The 17,314-nt window shown below is 54.6% G+C and overlaps 1 protein-coding gene across 4 annotated transcripts; it reads right to left on the bottom strand.

Moving 5' to 3' along the window:
* LDLRAD1 (low density lipoprotein receptor class A domain containing 1) lies at positions 1-9,733 on the bottom strand. Of its 4 annotated transcripts, none has more exons than XM_014844345.3 (6): positions 9,638-9,733; positions 9,127-9,181; positions 6,472-6,600; positions 4,335-4,472; positions 2,430-2,558; positions 1-1,239 (listed from the first exon to the last, which is right to left on the bottom strand). In XM_014844345.3, the coding sequence occupies exons 1-6, from the start codon at positions 9,656-9,658 to the stop codon at positions 1,097-1,099; spliced, it is 615 nt and encodes a 204-aa protein (XP_014699831.1). In that variant the 5' UTR covers positions 9,659-9,733; the 3' UTR covers positions 1-1,096. The 4 variants fall into 4 exon arrangements, with proteins under 4 accessions (XP_014699831.1, XP_070365960.1, XP_070365963.1 ...); XM_070509859.1 differs by lacking the exon at positions 9,638-9,733 and adding an exon at positions 9,355-9,459 and having other exon boundaries at positions 3-1,239; XM_070509862.1 differs by lacking the exon at positions 6,472-6,600 and having other exon boundaries at positions 3-1,239.
* Between the last annotated feature and the right edge of the window lie 7,581 nt (positions 9,734-17,314).

Below are 17,314 nucleotides of genomic sequence, written 5' to 3'. Positions count from 1 at the left end.
CTGACACATAAAACCAATTTTATTAATTTCCAGCAAGGGTATGTCTGTCTTCCTCAACAGGAACCTTCTTTTTGGCCAGAGACCAGGGCTCTCTTTCAGAATAAAGGGAGGGCCACTCTCTGACTCTCATGCTACCTTTTTAAATACCCGACAGAGACTCTGCCCAGCCAAGTCATAACCACTCTGGTAGCAGGAAAGGCTGTGGGGCTGGGACACCGTCGGCTGTGTTTGAGTTCCCGTTCCAGCCCTGACTTTGCCGTATGATGCTGGGCAAGTCATTTCTCCCTGGGCGTCAGTTTCCTCATCTGTCTAATGGATATATCCATCCTTGCCCGACTGGGAAGGGATGCAGAGAAAGAGCTAATTCACTCGGCTCCAGGAGCAAATACATCCCTGTTTCAAGAACCCTGGGCTGTTTGGCTGGGCAGCTGGTCGTGGGTGGAGAGTGGGGGGTGGAGGGTGGGGAATGGACGGACAGAGGGATTCTCATTCTCCAACCTTCTATTCCACAGCTCAGAGCCTCTGGGGATGGCTCCCCACTGGGAGGGTGACAAATACCCATCTCAGGCACGTGTCATGTGACCACTCGGAGGGGCCTGCTAGGATCATGGAGTTGAGAAAAATCTAAGGCCGTGTCTAATGTCTGTCTTAAGGGCCAGAGGGCCAGGAAGCGGCATACACTTCACATGTGTGCCAGCCATAAGGGCTTCTTCTCAGAGTGGCGTTTGAGCCCCAGACTCATCTTTTCTCCAAGGGGTGATGAGGTCAGGATCTGCAAGCCTGTCTTGGGGCAGAGGAGCAGGTTTCCTGGGTGTGGCCCCAGAAACAGGACTGAAATCACGGAAGCAGATTCCCCTCATCTTTGTTAGGAGCTGCCTAACATTGTAGTGAGCTCCCTGTCGCTGGAAGCATTCAAGCAGAGGCTGAACAACTTGAAAGCAGGAGAGGCGATTCCTATTCAGAGATGGCGGTGCGTAGATCCCACTAGATGATCTCGAAGGCAGCTTCCAGCCCTCGTGTCCTTGGACTCGGTGGCCATGTGAAGGGTTCTCAGTGCCATTCCAACCAGCCTCCCGCTCTGGCCTGCGTGGCCCCCTCAGGGTCCAGGACAGGAGTACTCGTCGGACCAGTCAGAGCAGTGCTGCACGTGGTCCCGGCAGAGGCTCCTCGGGATGCAGCCGCAGAACCTGAAGACGGTCGAGGGGCAGCGCCACCACCCAGGGCCACAGGGCGGGCACACTGCGGGGAAAAGAGCCGGCAGAAGAACAGCTGCTGCGCCCCGGACTGCCGTGCACCAGGGCACTCCCTAGCCCTGAAGCCTGCTGTGGCTGCCCACAGCCCCACTCCATCTGACATGGGTTGACTGTATTCCTTATTTCCCTGAGGGAGAGACAATCTAGACTCCCCAACTCACAGGCTGTGTGACCTCAAGCAAGCCTCTCACCCTATCTGAGCCTCAGTTTCCTCATCTCCTCAAGGCTGTTATTAAGGAAGATAGGCCAAGTGCCAGGCACACGATCCATGGTCTATTATTAGTGGGAGCTCATCGGCTCCCCAGTCCATCCTCCCTCCCTCAGCTGGACTCAGCCGCATCAGGGTCCCAAGGGGGCCTCACGGACTTCCTTCCTTCCCCCTGTGCCCTGGGCCTCCAGTGGTCTCCCCTGCACACCCGCATGTGGGTGTGGAAACCCTGCCATTCTCTGAGGCCTGCTTGAGCACTGCCTCTTCTGCAAGTCTCCTGGATTCTTACTCCCCCTCCCAAAGAACAAAACCTCTCCAGGTCCCCAGCACTTCCTTTTGGCATCAGCATGAATTGGGTCCTGGGGGTGGGACGCACGTTTGACTCCTGACTGTCCCCCAGCAGAACCTGGCACCAGGCCCAGCCCCTAACAGTGCTCAACATGTTTGTTGATTGAACACTCGTGAAGAGATTGAAAGGACTGTCTGGGGCAGTGAAAGAGCTCCAGATTTGGGGTCAGGAGTCCAGGGTTTACACTCAAGCTCCCTTCTGATCCCTCACGGTAGAAAGTACTTTCTCCTCTCTGGCCTCAGTTTACCTACATATGAATTGGGGCCAGTGATTCCTGCCCTGCTTCCCTCACAGGGTTGTTGGGAGGTTGGTTGGTGAGGGAAACCCAGGTTCAGATCCCAGTTAGGCCGTGTATGTACTCCTCGCTTGACCACCCTCTGAGTTTCCCTATCTGTGCCATTGATGATAAGTTCCTCACCACAGAAGAATCACCCTCCAGGAGCCACTTAGTATGGTAGTGAGCACCCCACCACTGGAGGCATTCAAGTGAGGTGGAAAACTTCTTCCTAGCATGCAAGAAGGGGATGCCTGGGGAACCTCAGAGATTCCTTGGTCAACCTCTGCCTTCTGGCCACTGCCTGGCCACCTGCCCCAGCCCAGCCTGTGCCCAGACTCCCACCTGGACTCAGTTCATCTGAGCAGTCCCCGCAGTTGTTGGTCCCATCACACTTTTGGTCCGAGTAGATCCAGGAGGCCGGGTTTCCACAGTGGGCCACGAGGAAGCGGGGGAGGCTCTGGGGCACATCTCCTACAGAGGCACAGGCAGGAGGAAGTCCACATCCGGCCACAGCTGTCTCGGGGCTATCTGGAGGTGGATGGTCCTCCCACCCTGGCAGTTGCCAAAGTCGGGGCCCCGCCCAACCATCCAGGAAGGGCCCGGGAGAAGGTCTCCTGGGGAGGAGGTCGAGCCGAGGGAGAGGAGGGGTCTTCCCTGCACACCCACCAAGAAGCCCAGAGAGCCGCCGCCCTCCCCCTTCCCTCCTCAGCTCTGGCACGTTTGCACTATTCCTCCCTCCAGAAACGTCCTCCTGGACACCTCTCCAAAACCATTCCACCTTCCAGTCCAGGTTCAAGTTCCTCCACTTCCAGGAAGCCTCCTCCAACCGGAACATAACTAGAGTAAACGTGAATTCTCGCCCTTGGGTCCCAGAGCTCAGGGGGTGTGGGTTCAGGGACGCTGCGAGAGGGCGTTGGAGCACCCTTCTTGAAAGTGTGTTCTGTGTTAGGCAGCAGCGTGCCAGCGCTACCAAAAATTATCACAAACTCAGGCCACCACTATAGAGTCAGCCAAACTATAGCCCAGACTAGGGAGGGGAAAGCCTTTGTTCCTTGAACTGGCCAGAGCCAGACAGAAGTGTCATGGATGCTTCTGGAGCCTTTCCAGGCAGAGGGACATGGACAGTTGGGACGTATTCTGTGGAGTAGGGAAGACCAATCACAAGGGGGACGACTGTGGAGTCCGGAGTGGGGCCTGGGAAGGAGACATTCACGGGGGCAAGAAAGCTGTCTGCAAATCCATGCAGTGCCACCGTCGCGGGACAGAGATTTGAGTGTGCTTCGTGAGGTGGGGGTCGATGAGAGGGCAGAGTTGGAACCCACCAAGGATGCACCTGCGAGGCAGCTCTAAACTCGGTAGGAGGGAGACATGGGAATGGAAAAACCAGGCAATCATGGGAGCAGCTGCCTCAAGTCGTAGTGAGCTCCCCATCCCAGGAGTATGCAAGCAGAGGCTGGGTGGCTTCTGTCGGGTTTGTTACAGAGGGGATTTGGGCGTGAGCCAGGACATGGATGAGATGACTTTTAAGATCTCTTCTAGTCTTGAGGGTCCATGATGCAACGACCCACCCCCACCCCACCCCCTGCAACCCACCAGGCTCTCTCCCTCCTACACGGAAAGTGCCCCTTCCAGGGAGCCGTGGCTCCTCTCTCCTGAGAACTATCAGGTCTCTCAGGTCTGGGGCCAGATCTTCCCATTCATTCATTCACCCGCTCATTCCATCATTCAGGCAGATCATTCTGGACACCCCTCTGTGCCATGCCAGGCACTGGGGCCCCAAGATCAAGCAGACCAGGCGGGCCCCCAAGGAGTGCACAGTCTGATGGGGGCAGCAAACATGCCAATCGAGAGGGACAGCCACTGTGACTAGGGCTGGGACACAGGGAAGCAGAGGGGCTGAGGGAGCTCAGAGGAGGGACCCTAACCTAGTGTAGGAGTCAGAGAAGGCTTCCTGGTGGAGGTAACACTTGAAGTCTGCCATGAAAATTGGATACAGGTTCTCTGGACATGGAGGTGCACAGAGTGAGACATTCCCTCACGTGGGCATGTGTGTGTGCCTGCGACTGGGACAGGGGTGAGGGCAGGAGTTCCCGGCTGAGGGGCACCACATAAGCAAAGTCTTGGGGACATGAAGGTACCTGGTCTGTGCAGCGATGATCAAGGTTCAGTATGTCTGCAGGGAGAGTCCAAGTTGGGGGACGAGAGGAGGGCCCATCGGGGCAGGGGCGGGACCCAGCAGGTACTCACGGCACAAGGCCTCGTCCTCGTCCTCGCCATGGGCACAGGTGCGGATGCCGTCACAGACCCCGTGGGCCGGGATGCAGCTCCTCCGGTCGTGGCACAGGAAGCCCGTCCTGTTCTTCGGTGTCACACAGGCCTGGGCCCCTGAGGGGCAGCGGGAGACCCCAGAGGGTCACAGGTGGTGCTCACATGGACATCTCCAGATTCCCGCACCTGAGCCCCACCCTGGGCTGGCCTGCCAGGCTGTGACAGCAGGGAGGATACTGGGCTCGGCGCCGGAGATGGGGTCCAAGCCTCAGCTCTAAGGCTTGCCAGCGGTGTGACCTTGGGAGGGTGACTCGACCTCTCTGAGCTTCAGCTTCCTTGTCTGCAAAGTGGAGACCACGGCACACACCCCATAGGACCATCGAGGAGCTTACATAAAAGCTTCTGTGTGAATAATCGCAGAACATGGAATGTGCAGAGTCAGCCACAGTACCCTGCTTTCCTGGGAAGCTCCTGAGGACGGGCTCGAGTCAGCAAGCAGTGGAGCTCCTGGTGCCGGGTTAGCTTGTCAGAGCAATCTATGGGGCTGGCTGGGGACCGTCAGGCCGTAACCCCTACATCGGGGCACAGCTCTACAGGGTGCAGAGCACTTCTGTGTTTTTAGTCTATTTCCCCCAAACACCCCTGTGAGGTGTCATCATTCGCCCCACTTTATAAATGGGAGGAGAGAGACACAGAGCCGGGCGCCAGCCGAGGCACGGCTGCCGCCCCAGCGTCCGGGAACGGTGGGCAGCAAGGAACACGCCCGTCCTTCTGAGAGCCTGCCTTCCGCCCAGTGCAGGGAACACCCGCCCCAGGGCCGCCCCAAAGAGCGCAAAGAGAGAAACGGGCAGACGAGCCAGCGGTCGCCCCTGCTCCACAGGCTGTATGTGTGTGCATGAGTGTGCAGGATGGAGATGGGAGTGGGTTTGTGCCTGTGCGTCTGTGCACGTGTGAACCACGTCTCTGCTCCCGGAACTGTCTCAGCTAGTGTGAGGGGGGATGACTCTCAGAGACACTCACGTTGTCACACACACACAGGCACACACGCATACACACATTGATGCACTCACACATACACGGATGTGCGCACACACGTGCACACCCACAAACGTGTGCATGCATACATAGACACACGCACATCCAGACACCTGCATACACACTGACACACACAGACATACTCATGGACACACATGAACACAGACAGACACGTGTGTACACACAGGAATGTGACTCCTCATGTTCACATCTACCCTCAGTGCCCGTGCTCACACACACACACACACACACACACACCTGGCTATGGAGCCGCCTCTCAGACAGGTGGCTCTGGTGACCCCCTCCCCCAGCTCACCTCCTCCCAGGCACTCTGGGTGGAATCTCCGCCTCAGGGCAACCTTGAGGCCCTGGGCACTGGCCCCGCCCCTGCTCGTGCCCTCCGTGCCCACTGGGCATCTCTCAGTCTCTCCTTCTGCTCACGTTTCCTCCCTGGGGACGCTGCACTTGGTGCTCCCTCTTCCTGGGGTGCTTTTCCTGCCCCCCTCCGCTAACCAGTTCCCACTTTCCCTTCACGCCTCTCACTTCTCAAGGTGCCCACCCTGACCCTTGGCCCCGTCAGAGCCCTGTTCCAGACTCTCAAGGCCCCGTTAACCTTGCCTGATGCACTTATTTGATCAACGTTCATGTCGCTCTCCAAACTGCTGGCCCCCTGAGGGCAGGGGCCATGCTGGGGTTTGCCGCGGCCGCAGGGATGTACTGGACAGGCCCCTGTCCTCTATGGTGGAGGCACACACACAGTTGGACGGCACCACCCTGGACAACAGGCCAGGGGAAGAAGAAGTGTGGGGACTCTGGGGACCAAGACAAGGCTTCTAACCCAGCTTGGGTCAAGGAAGGCTTCCTGGAGGAGGCAGACCATAAGAGCTGGGTCCTCTCAACAGCTCACATTACAGATGTGCAAATGGAGGCTCAGAGACGTATATGTCAGTGTGTGTGCCTGCATCTGTGCACACACCCTAAGGAATTGTCCAAAAGTCACTTCATGGAGAAGTCAGGCATTCCCTCCCAGCCCCATTCCCTCCCAGCAAGTCTGACCCCACCCTCTCTTGACCACCCTGACCTGGTGTCCGTGGTGGGGGTCCACAAATGGCAACCAGGGCGATCAGGGCCGCAAGAGTGGCCAGCATGAGCAGCAGGATGGCCGAGACACAGGCCCTTCGGCGCGAGCAGCAGAGCGGGCTGCAGTCAGCTGTGTGGGGTGGGAAACTGGTGATGGAGCAGACAGTGCTGGGCCCAGGGACCCCCCCTCCTCTGTCAGACAAGTGGTCCCTCCCCGCTGGGGGTCTTGGGGCAGGAAGGGCTTCTCTGGATGTCGGGACTCCTGAGCCGCCATGACGCTCTCAGTTCTGCCTGAGGGCCCACCCGCCCAAGGCCGCCCTGGCCTGGGTCCAGTAGCTGGTGAGTGGTGGTCAGGAGAGGGTCCCTGGTCTCCGGCCCTTCCGTGAGGCTGTCTCCTCAGGAGGCAGGGAGCGTGCACCCACGCTCATGGAGCCCACCTGGGGAAGAACTGAAGCAGGTCCTTCACAGCAGGTATTTTTATTTTTCAAAACAAGCTTCATTTTATAGATGAGGAAACTGGGGCTCAGAGAAGGAAAGGTCCAGGTCACCTCGTGTGGCGTTGGGATGTGAGTCCACACCTACTTGCCGCCCAAACCAGTGCCCCCTCCACGATGCCAACTGACAGTGCACTCTGCAGCCCGCCACTATGCTGGCTGGAATCTCAGCTCCACTGCCTGCCACCCGGAGAAGTCACTTTACTTCTCTGTGCCTGTGTCCTCACATGGAAAATGGAGTCATGATAGCTGCCTTAGAGGCGTTGAGAGGCTCGAGCCAGCTGACGTATTAGAATGGCACTTGGCGCATAGTAGGTGCTAGAAGGGCTTTAGCTGTCATAGTGTTTGCTGACACCTGTGACGTGCTGGGCTGTACCCGCCACCTGTGGGAACCATGGCAAGAGGAGACGCCACCTCCTCCCCCTCACTCCGCCCCTCTAACTTCTGCTTGCTGGTGAAATAACGAAAGGAAGCTTCATTAGGGATCTGGGAGGTGCCCCGCTCTGCAGAGGACACGGGAGCAGTCGCAGCTCTGGTTCTTCCCCCAAAAGCTCGTGGTGGCACTTGGAAGACAAGGCAGACAGGTGGAAAGGAGGGTGTGGGCACCACAGTTGCTGTGGGGCCAGGGCTGTCTCAGAGAGGGGCAGGAGCAGGGCTGACAGGCACACAGTAGGTGCTTTGTGAATTCTCTGACCCAGAGATCCAGGGGACAAGGGAAGGCCTGGCCCAGTTCAGGACAGTTTGGGTGATTTCTATCCAGTCTACTCACATATCTGAGCTGCCTGCTTTGCACTCACCGGCCAGTCAGACCTGTACCCGCACCGGCGGCTTGCAGGGCCAGGTGGGGAGTGTGGGGAAGAGAGTGTGAGCAAGGTGCCAGGCTGCTAGGAGGAGGGCGCTGCCACAGATAGGGAAGGGAGGGTGCAAGGAGAGGGTGTTCCATGGCGAGCGTAGGAGGAGAAAGGCCTGGTGGATGGCAGCCGGGGGACAGCAAGTGCCTGGCGTGCCTGGAGCCCAGGGTGGGTGTGGAAGAGGAGGAGATAGCAGGAGATGCAGCATGGATTTCAAATGCATAGAATTCCCACAGCCCTGGGTAGGGGCCCCCTTGTTGGCGGCAAACACAGGGCCAAGTCAGGTCACCAGGGAGACAGCGTGAAGCGGGGCAAGGAGAGGCGTCCTGCTCAGCCAGCAGCCACTCCTCAAATATCTGTGCAGCCCAGGCCTTGGGCAAGGTGGGGTCGCAGCCGAGACTCGAGGCAGACCTGGCAGAGGCGAGGCCCACGCCCGGGTGAAGGCGCCTCATGTCAGAGCCAGGAAGCCCCTAGGTGCCGACTCCCCGGACAGACAGGAAAGGACGCCATTTGTTGCACAACCACACCCACCACAGGCCAGGACTTGGAGTAAACAAACGCCAGTGTGGAGCAACAGAGGCCCTGGGGATCTGCAGCCAGAGGGACCCCAATATGAATTTGAACCCCACCTCTCCCACTCCCCAGCTGTGCAGGAGCCCAGCTTGGCCGAGTTCCCCAGCCTCTCTCAGCCTCAGCTGCGCCATCTGTGACTGCCCCAGAGCAGGAACCCCTCTCAGAGCTGCCCTGAGGATTAGAGGAGACCCTCGAGCCTTTGTAATGAGCATCGCCCCTTGGGCTCTGTGTCGTCGCTGAGCCAATGTGGGCCGAGACAGGGCACATCGTAGACACTCCACAAATGTCTGTTCTTTCCTTCCTTTATTCCACAGAGGGAAAGAGGACCGTCCTGGCTGCACGCTGAGTCAATGGCACCAGAAGGTGCTAAATAAGTGTGTGATTGCGCCTCCCTGACGCCTCAGAGGTAAAGAGAACCGCCCTGGTCACCCACTGAGTTGGGGATTTGACATGGGAGCTCTTCCCTGGATAGGTTACAGGTGGCACTGCGTGTGTGCAGCGCCTGTGAGGTAGGCAGCATACAGGAGGTGCTCCACAACTGCTTGCGCATGGAGAGAATGAACACCCCTGTGAGCAGATGGCTGTCAGCGTGGCCGGCCAGGAAGATGGGAGTGGACAACATCAACACGGGGCAGAGGTCAGGGGACAGCGGGAGCCTTAGGAGCCCTCTTTGTGCCTCTGTAGCAATGGTCCAGGCCCAAAGGCGACCCACCAGGGCCCAGGCCCTCCAGGCCTTACCTTCCCCTCCCGGGCGGGCTTTGGTTCCAGCAGCAGAGTTGCCATTGCCTTCCCCCTGCAGAAGAGAACAGAATGAGGGGTGGGCTTGGGTAGGGGAGGTCCAGCCTCAGGGAGCCAGACAGACGAGTGTTTCAGAAGGGTCACTGAGAGCCCGAGGTGGAACCCTGGCCCCCACACCCCAGCATGCAGACGCCCCAAGCTCATCATGCCCACTTCGCATTCCCACACCTTTGGCCACATGGTGCCCTCTGCCCGGAATGCGTTTTCCTCCACTGTCCACTTGCAAACATTCATCCTTCAAACCAGCTCAGGCGGCCCCCCATGATGCCGCTTGCTCCCTCCCCTGGCCTCCTGCCTCCCTCCCGGCACAGCCACCTGAACTGTGTAGCTGGTGCATCTGTTGGGTCCCCTACAACCTGGGGCTGAGTCACCTCAGCGGCTCCCCTCTCATGGCCCACCGCTTCCCCAGACTGGCCTCCCCAGGTGGGAGTCCGCTCAGGGCAGATCTAACCTGGGGGGAGATCCTGTTCATGTCTGTGGCTCCCAGCCCCAGCTCCAGTCCCCGGCACCAGGGAACTCAGGGAGGTTTCTCTGCCTGGTCACCAGGGGCAGCCTGGAGGAGGGAGGAGGGGCCTCACCCGGCCACACCCTCCCTGTGGGCAGTCCCCTCCCAGGCTGCCTTCCCGGCAGGGGAAAGGCAGAGGGCGCCCCCCCCCCCCCGCCCCTACCCCCCCCACCCCACCCCCCCTCCCCCCCCCCCCCCCGCCGCCTGCACCTGCCCGGCCCTCCCCACTCTGGGTCTGGGGGCGACACTCCAAGGTTGGAATCCTCATCCCCAAGTTACAGAGGAAGGGCCTGAGGTCAGAGAGGGAGCACCTGCTCTCAGGTCACACAGAGCCAGGAGGGGTGAGGTTTGAACACACGCACTTTTTAGACATGCTTTTTCCTCCACATCAGTGCTGAGACCAGAGGATCTCAGGGCCCCAGCTGCACGAAGAGCCAGGCAGAAACACCCAGGATTAACACTCTGGTGGCTAAAGGGCAGGGGTCATTTTCTCACTGACAGTCTTCTCTTCAATTAAACAGGGAATGGAGGTGGAAAGAACATGCATTTTCCATGAAAATTATAAAACAAATATAATCTTAAATTATTTTCTTCAAAGTGGCCATGCGCGTTTTAATTGTTCCGGAGATGGTGCCTATGATGGGGGGAGGGGGGCAGGGAGCTTACCTGACTAGCCCCTTCTGCCACCCCTGCATCCTCACCCCACTGCTGAGGAGACCAAGGCCCTGGGAGCTGAAGGGACTGGTTGGAGGCCCAGGACCAAGGGAGGGGATGTGTCCGCCTCCAGAAATGAGGGCTCCAGGGCGTGTCCCTCTGAGGCCTGCCTCTGATACCCACGGATGTCTAACCTGTCACGGGCCTTTTCCTGTGCATTGGGATATAAACTGCTGAGTCTCCGGGGTGGGGGTGGGATGGGCAGATGCAGGGGCAGCCCTCAGGAGGCAGCAGCACCGGGAAGAGCTAAACCATAGGTGAGGACAACCGCGCTCTCATGAGGGCCCTGCCACAGGCTCCGTGTGGGCAAGCGGCTCCCCTTCTCCGAGCCTCAGTTCTCTCATCCATAAAATGAAAGGATTAGACTAGATGAAGGGGGTGTCTTAGTTTGGGGATCCCCATAATCAGAGCCCAGGACCAGATCTGAAGGCAAGGAGGTTTAATTGGGAGTGACCCCAGGAAATGCCCGCCGGGGAGTGAGGGAAGCGAGACAGGCCAGACAGTGAAGGGAAGGATCCATAAGAGGCGGGTTATCAAGCACGTTCCCACTGTGGGCAAGTGGAACTTTCTCCTGCCAAGGAATTCGGGGAGCCAGAGAGAAGATGAGCCTGAGAGTCACCCCGGGAACTGGGGTATTTATTTGCCAGCTCTTGCCAGTCATTGGCTGAGGATTGCCGGAGGGTGTTGATTCCTGGCACCACTGACCTGCTTTAGGCAAAGAAGTGCCAGTGTTGGCAGCTGCAAGCTAAGCTGACGTGCCCTGAAAAGGAAAGGGCTGAGGGTTACGGGCAGGGCACCCATGGCATCTGCTAAGGAAGCTACCTGGGTTTCATCTTGCATGCCGACTGCAAGTGATTGGCAGAGGATGTCTGGAACATGCAGCTCAGAGGATTCTGAGGTCAGGACTCAGGGTTTGCGATTGACTAGTGATGCCTGCCACGGGTGTCAGAGTGGAGAGCAGAATCCTACGTGAGACCATTTTCCATTCTTGGGCCAACTCATGCCCTTCCACCTCTGGCCTTCCTTGACTCTGTGATTCTCTAGCGTTCCTTTATGAAAAGACTCTTCAGGGATGTGAGATGTCCCTTCCTCTGGACTCTGCTCCAGTCCAGGTACAGCTGCAATCGCTGTGCTGGAAGCATAGGGTCCCTCCAGCTCAGGCCAAGAACCCTTGAGCTAAGAGCAGCAGGAGGGCCCGGCAAGGAGGAGGAGGGGACCTGTGCTCACGCTGACTTCCTGGTGTCACCGCAGGTCATGCCTGGGGAGAAAGGACTTGGGCTGCATCCTCCCACCTCCACCTCCACCTTTCCGGGCTTGCTTGACCTTGGCTGGGCCTGCTCAGGCCACACAGGGGAAGCTTCTAGCAGGAGCAGGAACTTTGGCTAGTCCAAAGGGTGCCACCACTCGCTGTGTGACCTCGCTGAGCTTCAGCTTTCTCACCCAACTCTCTAAACTTTTTGCCCACTCAATCCTGAAGAAAGGTGGTGTCCCAACAAATGGACCTCTCTATCCTCCCCCCTCCCCCCACACCCCACACCCAACCCCCCACCAGGCCCATGCCCCCCTCTTGCTCCAACCTCTCCCTTCCACCCCTCTCCCCTCCCCTGGAAAAAGGTTTTAACAACTTAAGAAAAATACAAAAAAAAAAAGCAAGAATAATGTAACAAATAATCATGTATCCACCAGCCAGAGTTAACACAAGTACAAATTTAGTCATTTTTGCTCTGGATTTTTTTCTATTAAGTACAGCAAAATGGAAGGGGCCCTCCCTCTCTGCCCGGAGTCAGCCGGTTTCCTCAACGCGCCGTGTTTGCTTCCAGTGACTGGTTTGCACACACTGCTGCTCTCTCCACCCACACACACGTTCACGTCTGGAACCCGCTATCGGGCCCCTCAACCTGACCAGATGTTGCCAAACTGCCCTTCCAGGTGGCTGGACCGGCGTGCACTCCCGCCGGCAGTGTGTGAGTTTCTGTCTCCCCGGGCCCCCCAGCCTCAAACTCGGCAGACCTTCTGACGCCTGCCAGTCGGCTGGGCGTGAAACAGTGCCTCACTGCGGTCCAACGTGCATTTCTCTAGCGATTCCTTCTGCTACCACCAATCGCTAACATTTACTGAACACTTACTTTTGCCACATGTTGCACCACACGCTTTAGGTATATTAATTCATTTAGTCCTCCCAACCACAGGAGATGGGGACTATTCTTGTCTCCATTTTACAGATGAGGAAACTGAGGCACAGAGACATTAAGTTACTGCCTAGGGTTCACAGAAGAGGCAGAGCCAGGATACAGGCCTGGCTGGCTGAAAAGTTTACATTATTCCCCTAGCTACACCCTCGCTTCTCAAAAGCGTGATCCTCGGACCAGCAGCATCCAGGTCATCTGGGAGCTGCTTAGAGATGAGGTCTCACCCAGACCTACCAAACCAGACCCTGCGTCTTACCAGATCCCAGGAGATCTGGAAGCACGCTCACTTTGAAAAGCCCTGCCGTCCCCACTGCTCTGCTGCCCTTTCTTGTGCATCCAACCTCCGCCTTTCCTCCCTGGAGGAGTGCTTTTTCCCATCTGTCACCCATTTTTCTGTGGGTGGCTTTTCTTTTTCGTGTTGATTGATGGATGTCTTTCTGCAGGATTTGAATCACTTGTTACCTAGGTTATATATTGCTCTCCCAGTCTGTGGCTTGTCTCTTGCCCAGGGTGACTTCCGCTGGCTCTCTCTGCCTTTCTAAATCCAGTTCTTGCCCAGGACCAGGTAAAAATCTCACTTCACGAAGCCTTCCTCAACTCTCCCAGCTGCCCTGGATTTACCTTTCTCTGGATTCCTCGTGGTCTGGGGCTCCATCCCAGCCTGGCTGTGGCTGGGAGACCCTCTGGACACGAGATCAGCAGACGCCAGCTGGAGCCAGACGGATCTAGTTTTCATTCCAGTCTTGCCAAACTGAAGCCTGGCTAATTCAAGGCCTCAAGTCACAGCTTCTGTCTCAGTTTCCGCATCTGAAGAATGGGGGTGAGAATACTTGGCTCAGAGTTGTGTTAGGATGAAGTGAGTGCATATATGTGAACACGGTCTGCACCCTTTGAGGGTGCAATATTGTTTCTGGATGCCTTGCTTTCTTTACGATTACAGAGATCCGCTGGAGGGCTGGGCTGGCTTCTTAGTCCAGGGCCCACCTCGGGGTCGAATGCCAAGTGGGCCCCGCAATTCGACTGACCCAGGGAGCCGAGAGATCTGCTGCTAGACCTGCCCAGGGGTGAGGCCAGGCCCACCTCAGCGTCCATCCCACCTCCCCTCTCCACAGCCCTGGGCGCCCTGGCTGGCCGCCGCTCCTCTCTGAGACTCTGCTTCCTCCACTCTAAAATGGAGGTGTGAACCCCACCCTGCTCTCCTAGAGGGGGATGAAGGACCCGCTGAAGGTGAGAGGGAGAGTCCTACAACCGGCTTTGCAACAGTCACAGAAATCAACAAACTCCCTTGTGAAACATCCAAGTAGATGATGTCACGAGACAGCATTATAATATTGTTTAATGCACATGATCCAAATTTTACTGATGTTGACACACTCAAGCAGTATTATTAGCAGACGCGGGGCTCCAATACGGACTGCATCACGGCGTAGCTGAGGGAACAATCTCAAGAGCTTTTGTGGAAAGCTCTCATTTCTAATCAGTCACTGATTTCTTTCTACCCAAGCCTTCAATTATTGCTGTTCCAACGCTGCAAGACAATTCAAGCATAGAAAGCCCCAAGAGCAGGAACATAGCCCAAATACTTTAGAATTGAACAAACATCAATACTTTACTCAAAATGACAAAGTAAAATCAGACAACCTCTAAATCAGGGGTTCAGTGAACTTGGATGGGAAAAGAATTAAATCTTTATTTTCACTAACTTCTAACTGAAACACATTATTTCCTTCAATTATGAACGTAGGAACCACCGACAGTAGTATTGGCATTACCTGCGACTTCATCACCAATAGAGATCACATTTAGATATCACGTGACAGTGGTTGCATATATTTCAAAGTAATCTGAAATTATTCTGAAATCACAGTTTTAGAACCACCACTAGACCTTGTTATTTTATGTGTTAATAAAGTACATATATAACTGTATCACAAAATTTTGAAAATATTTTAATAACTGTATTTTAATATAATTAGTTTCTTTTGCAAGCCTTCATATTTAGTCTTATGAGTTTGAAAACATTATTCTGAGAAGGGGTCCATAGGCTTCACCAAATCACCAAAAAGGTCCATGGCATGAAAAAGGTTAAGAACACCTGCTCCAAACAATAAGTCATTAACATCACAGGAAGAGAATACTTAATAGTGAAATATATGAAGCCGACTTCAACAATTACACATTTCAGAAAAGGTATATAAACTGTGCTTCAGAATTTAATTCTGCAAGCATTGGAAAATCCACACTAATGGTGCAATCTAGCTTCCCACAGAAGACTGCATCTTGTACTCTCAATCTTTTGTCTCTATCACTGTACCTATCTCCACCCCCAGGCTCTAGTCCAGAACAAGTGGTCAAGGAAAGAAAGATAATAAGGCAACTCAAATTTGATGATATTCAAATGCACACGACATGTTTAGCAGCTGGAAACCTGGTGGGAGGGGCTCAAGAGCACACTGAGCTGGGTTGGCACACCTAGCATTTGAGGATGGTGGAAGGTGACCTAGCATTATACTTTAAAAATTTAGCCCAGGGCTCAGCCCTATGGCTACGTGGTCAGAGTTCCACACACTCCGCTTCAGCAGCCTGGGTACACGGGTTCAGATCCCAGGTGTGGACCTAGTCCATTCACTAGCTATGCTGTGGAGGTGCCCCACGTGCAAAGTGGAGGAAGGTTGGCATGGATGTTGGTTCAGGGCTGGTCTTCCTTAGCAAAAGAATAAATAAGTTTAGCCCAACATGAAGTCTGGTAAGAAGCTTGGAATCCATGGAACAGCCTTCCCAGTTTGCTTGGCAACACTCAGATTGTGACCAGGTCCCACAGCCCAGTCCTAGGCCTACTGTCCAAACAAAATGTGGAGAAACAGAGAGCCTTATAGATAAGAGCTCAAAAATATACATGAAGTAAAATGAAAGGAAACAGGACTATTGGGCATTAAAAGCAACAACTCTGGGAAGGAAATGGCATTTCGCATTTCGATGTGGCTGGAGAAGTATGTAATTTAATAGATCCTAGAGGTTACCATAGAGCTAAGATATTGATGGCCTCTGGACTTGCCCCTCTGGTCTGTCCTCCACATTGTTGTCAAGTGAGTCATTCTAAAACACCATAACTCCCCTGCTTCAAACCTTTCCATGGCTTTCCACCGTGCTCCAGATCAAGTCCAAGTTTAACAAGGTCCTTTACTATCTGGTCCGTCCAGCCCCTCCTATTGCTAAGCTCCTGTCTGCTCCGACTCAGCCTGCCGAACAACCTGCGGCTCCTGGCCCTCTTGCCTCTAGGTCTGTGAGCACACTGTCCCCACTGCCTGGAACACTGCTCCCTGTATTACGTTTGGCTTTCCCTTTTCCTCAGGTTCAAGCTTGGATATCACTTCTTCCCACAAGTTAGGGCCTTCTTTGTACTCCCATAGTACTCTGCGCTCAGCTGGTCACAGCAATGATCGCATTAATAATCGTCTGTCTCCTTCTTTAGAGTTCGAGCAACTGGACTGGGTCTTGTTTATTGCTGCAGGCCCATCACCTAGCATAGGGCCTGGCCCTCAGGCTCTCAAGTGGCTACTGAATGGGTGAACTGTGGACCTACGTTAGGATATCTAGGCAAAACCACTGCCATTGGGGGGGGGGGGCACTCAGCCAAGAATACTTTTAGATTGCTCCCAAGGTGAGGGGGTTTGTTTGATTAATTTTACCACGAAAGGTCTAGAAATCTCTAGACCAATGATGCCCAATATGTGGTTCTAAGATACTTAAGAGGCCACAAAAATTACAATGGAGCTATTTTACATAAAATCATCACGGAAATGGCACATTTATCTAAGATAAAGCCAGACAGACTAATAATAAGAAAGTCGTTTGCATTCGGCTAGAATATCGGCTCAGAGTAACAACACTAGGTTTCACATGCTCGCCAGTAGCTCAGATTGGCTGATGGTGCTACATAGGAATTTCCGAGACAAGATTACTAGATAAGATAATCTGGTGATTTCTGATTTACCAAAAAAAAAAAAAATCATAAAGAAAAGGTCTTCACGAAGTTTTGTGAAAAGATGGGGAATCTTGGGCCTAGATCATTCATCATGGTGATCACTACTGTCTTTGTGATTGCCTGAATTAGTATGTCTCTTAGGTCACCGACCTGAACCAAGAAAGACCTTAGGAGTGTAGGGGGTTTGAACCAGTGAATCGAGGGTCTTGAGACTTGCTTAGGATCAAGACAAGCTTCTCCAGAAGATACTTTTTGTGTGGTGGTAAAGAAGGTGATACCTGTCTCGTGGAAACTAGTGAAGTTGGGCCCATCCAAGACAGGCTACACTGCCACTTTAGAAGAGGGGCCTAGAGGCTCAGTTTTGTTGCTTTTGTTGGAATTTTCAAGTCAAATATTTTTATGCTGTATACATTTTTTTGGAGGAGTTGTCTTTTTTTAAAGCAAAATTCTTTTTGAAAGTGTCAGTCTGGTTTAATTATGCTACAAATAAAAAGAAGGCTGGACATAAATATTTGAGTGTCTATTAAATACCAGGAATGATTAGGTATTTCCACATATAAGGAATTGTCTCTTATAAACAGGAGGAGAAAGTTTGCCTAAACTTGGATCAAATCTTTCAAGGGGAGGGAGGGTACCTCATGGGTAACCCCTTTAGGGAAGCAGAGAACCAACCAAGGAAAGGTGGAGGGATACAGGACAACTCTGCCGTGGCTCCTTCTTACCCGGATACTCCTT

The sequence above is a fragment of the Equus asinus genome, chromosome 5 (assembly GCF_041296235.1).
Source record: "Equus asinus isolate D_3611 breed Donkey chromosome 5, EquAss-T2T_v2, whole genome shotgun sequence".
Lineage (NCBI taxonomy): Eukaryota > Metazoa > Chordata > Mammalia > Perissodactyla > Equidae > Equus > Equus asinus.
Note: the sequence above shows the minus strand (reverse complement) of the source record. Positions and strands in the feature narration are given on the sequence as shown.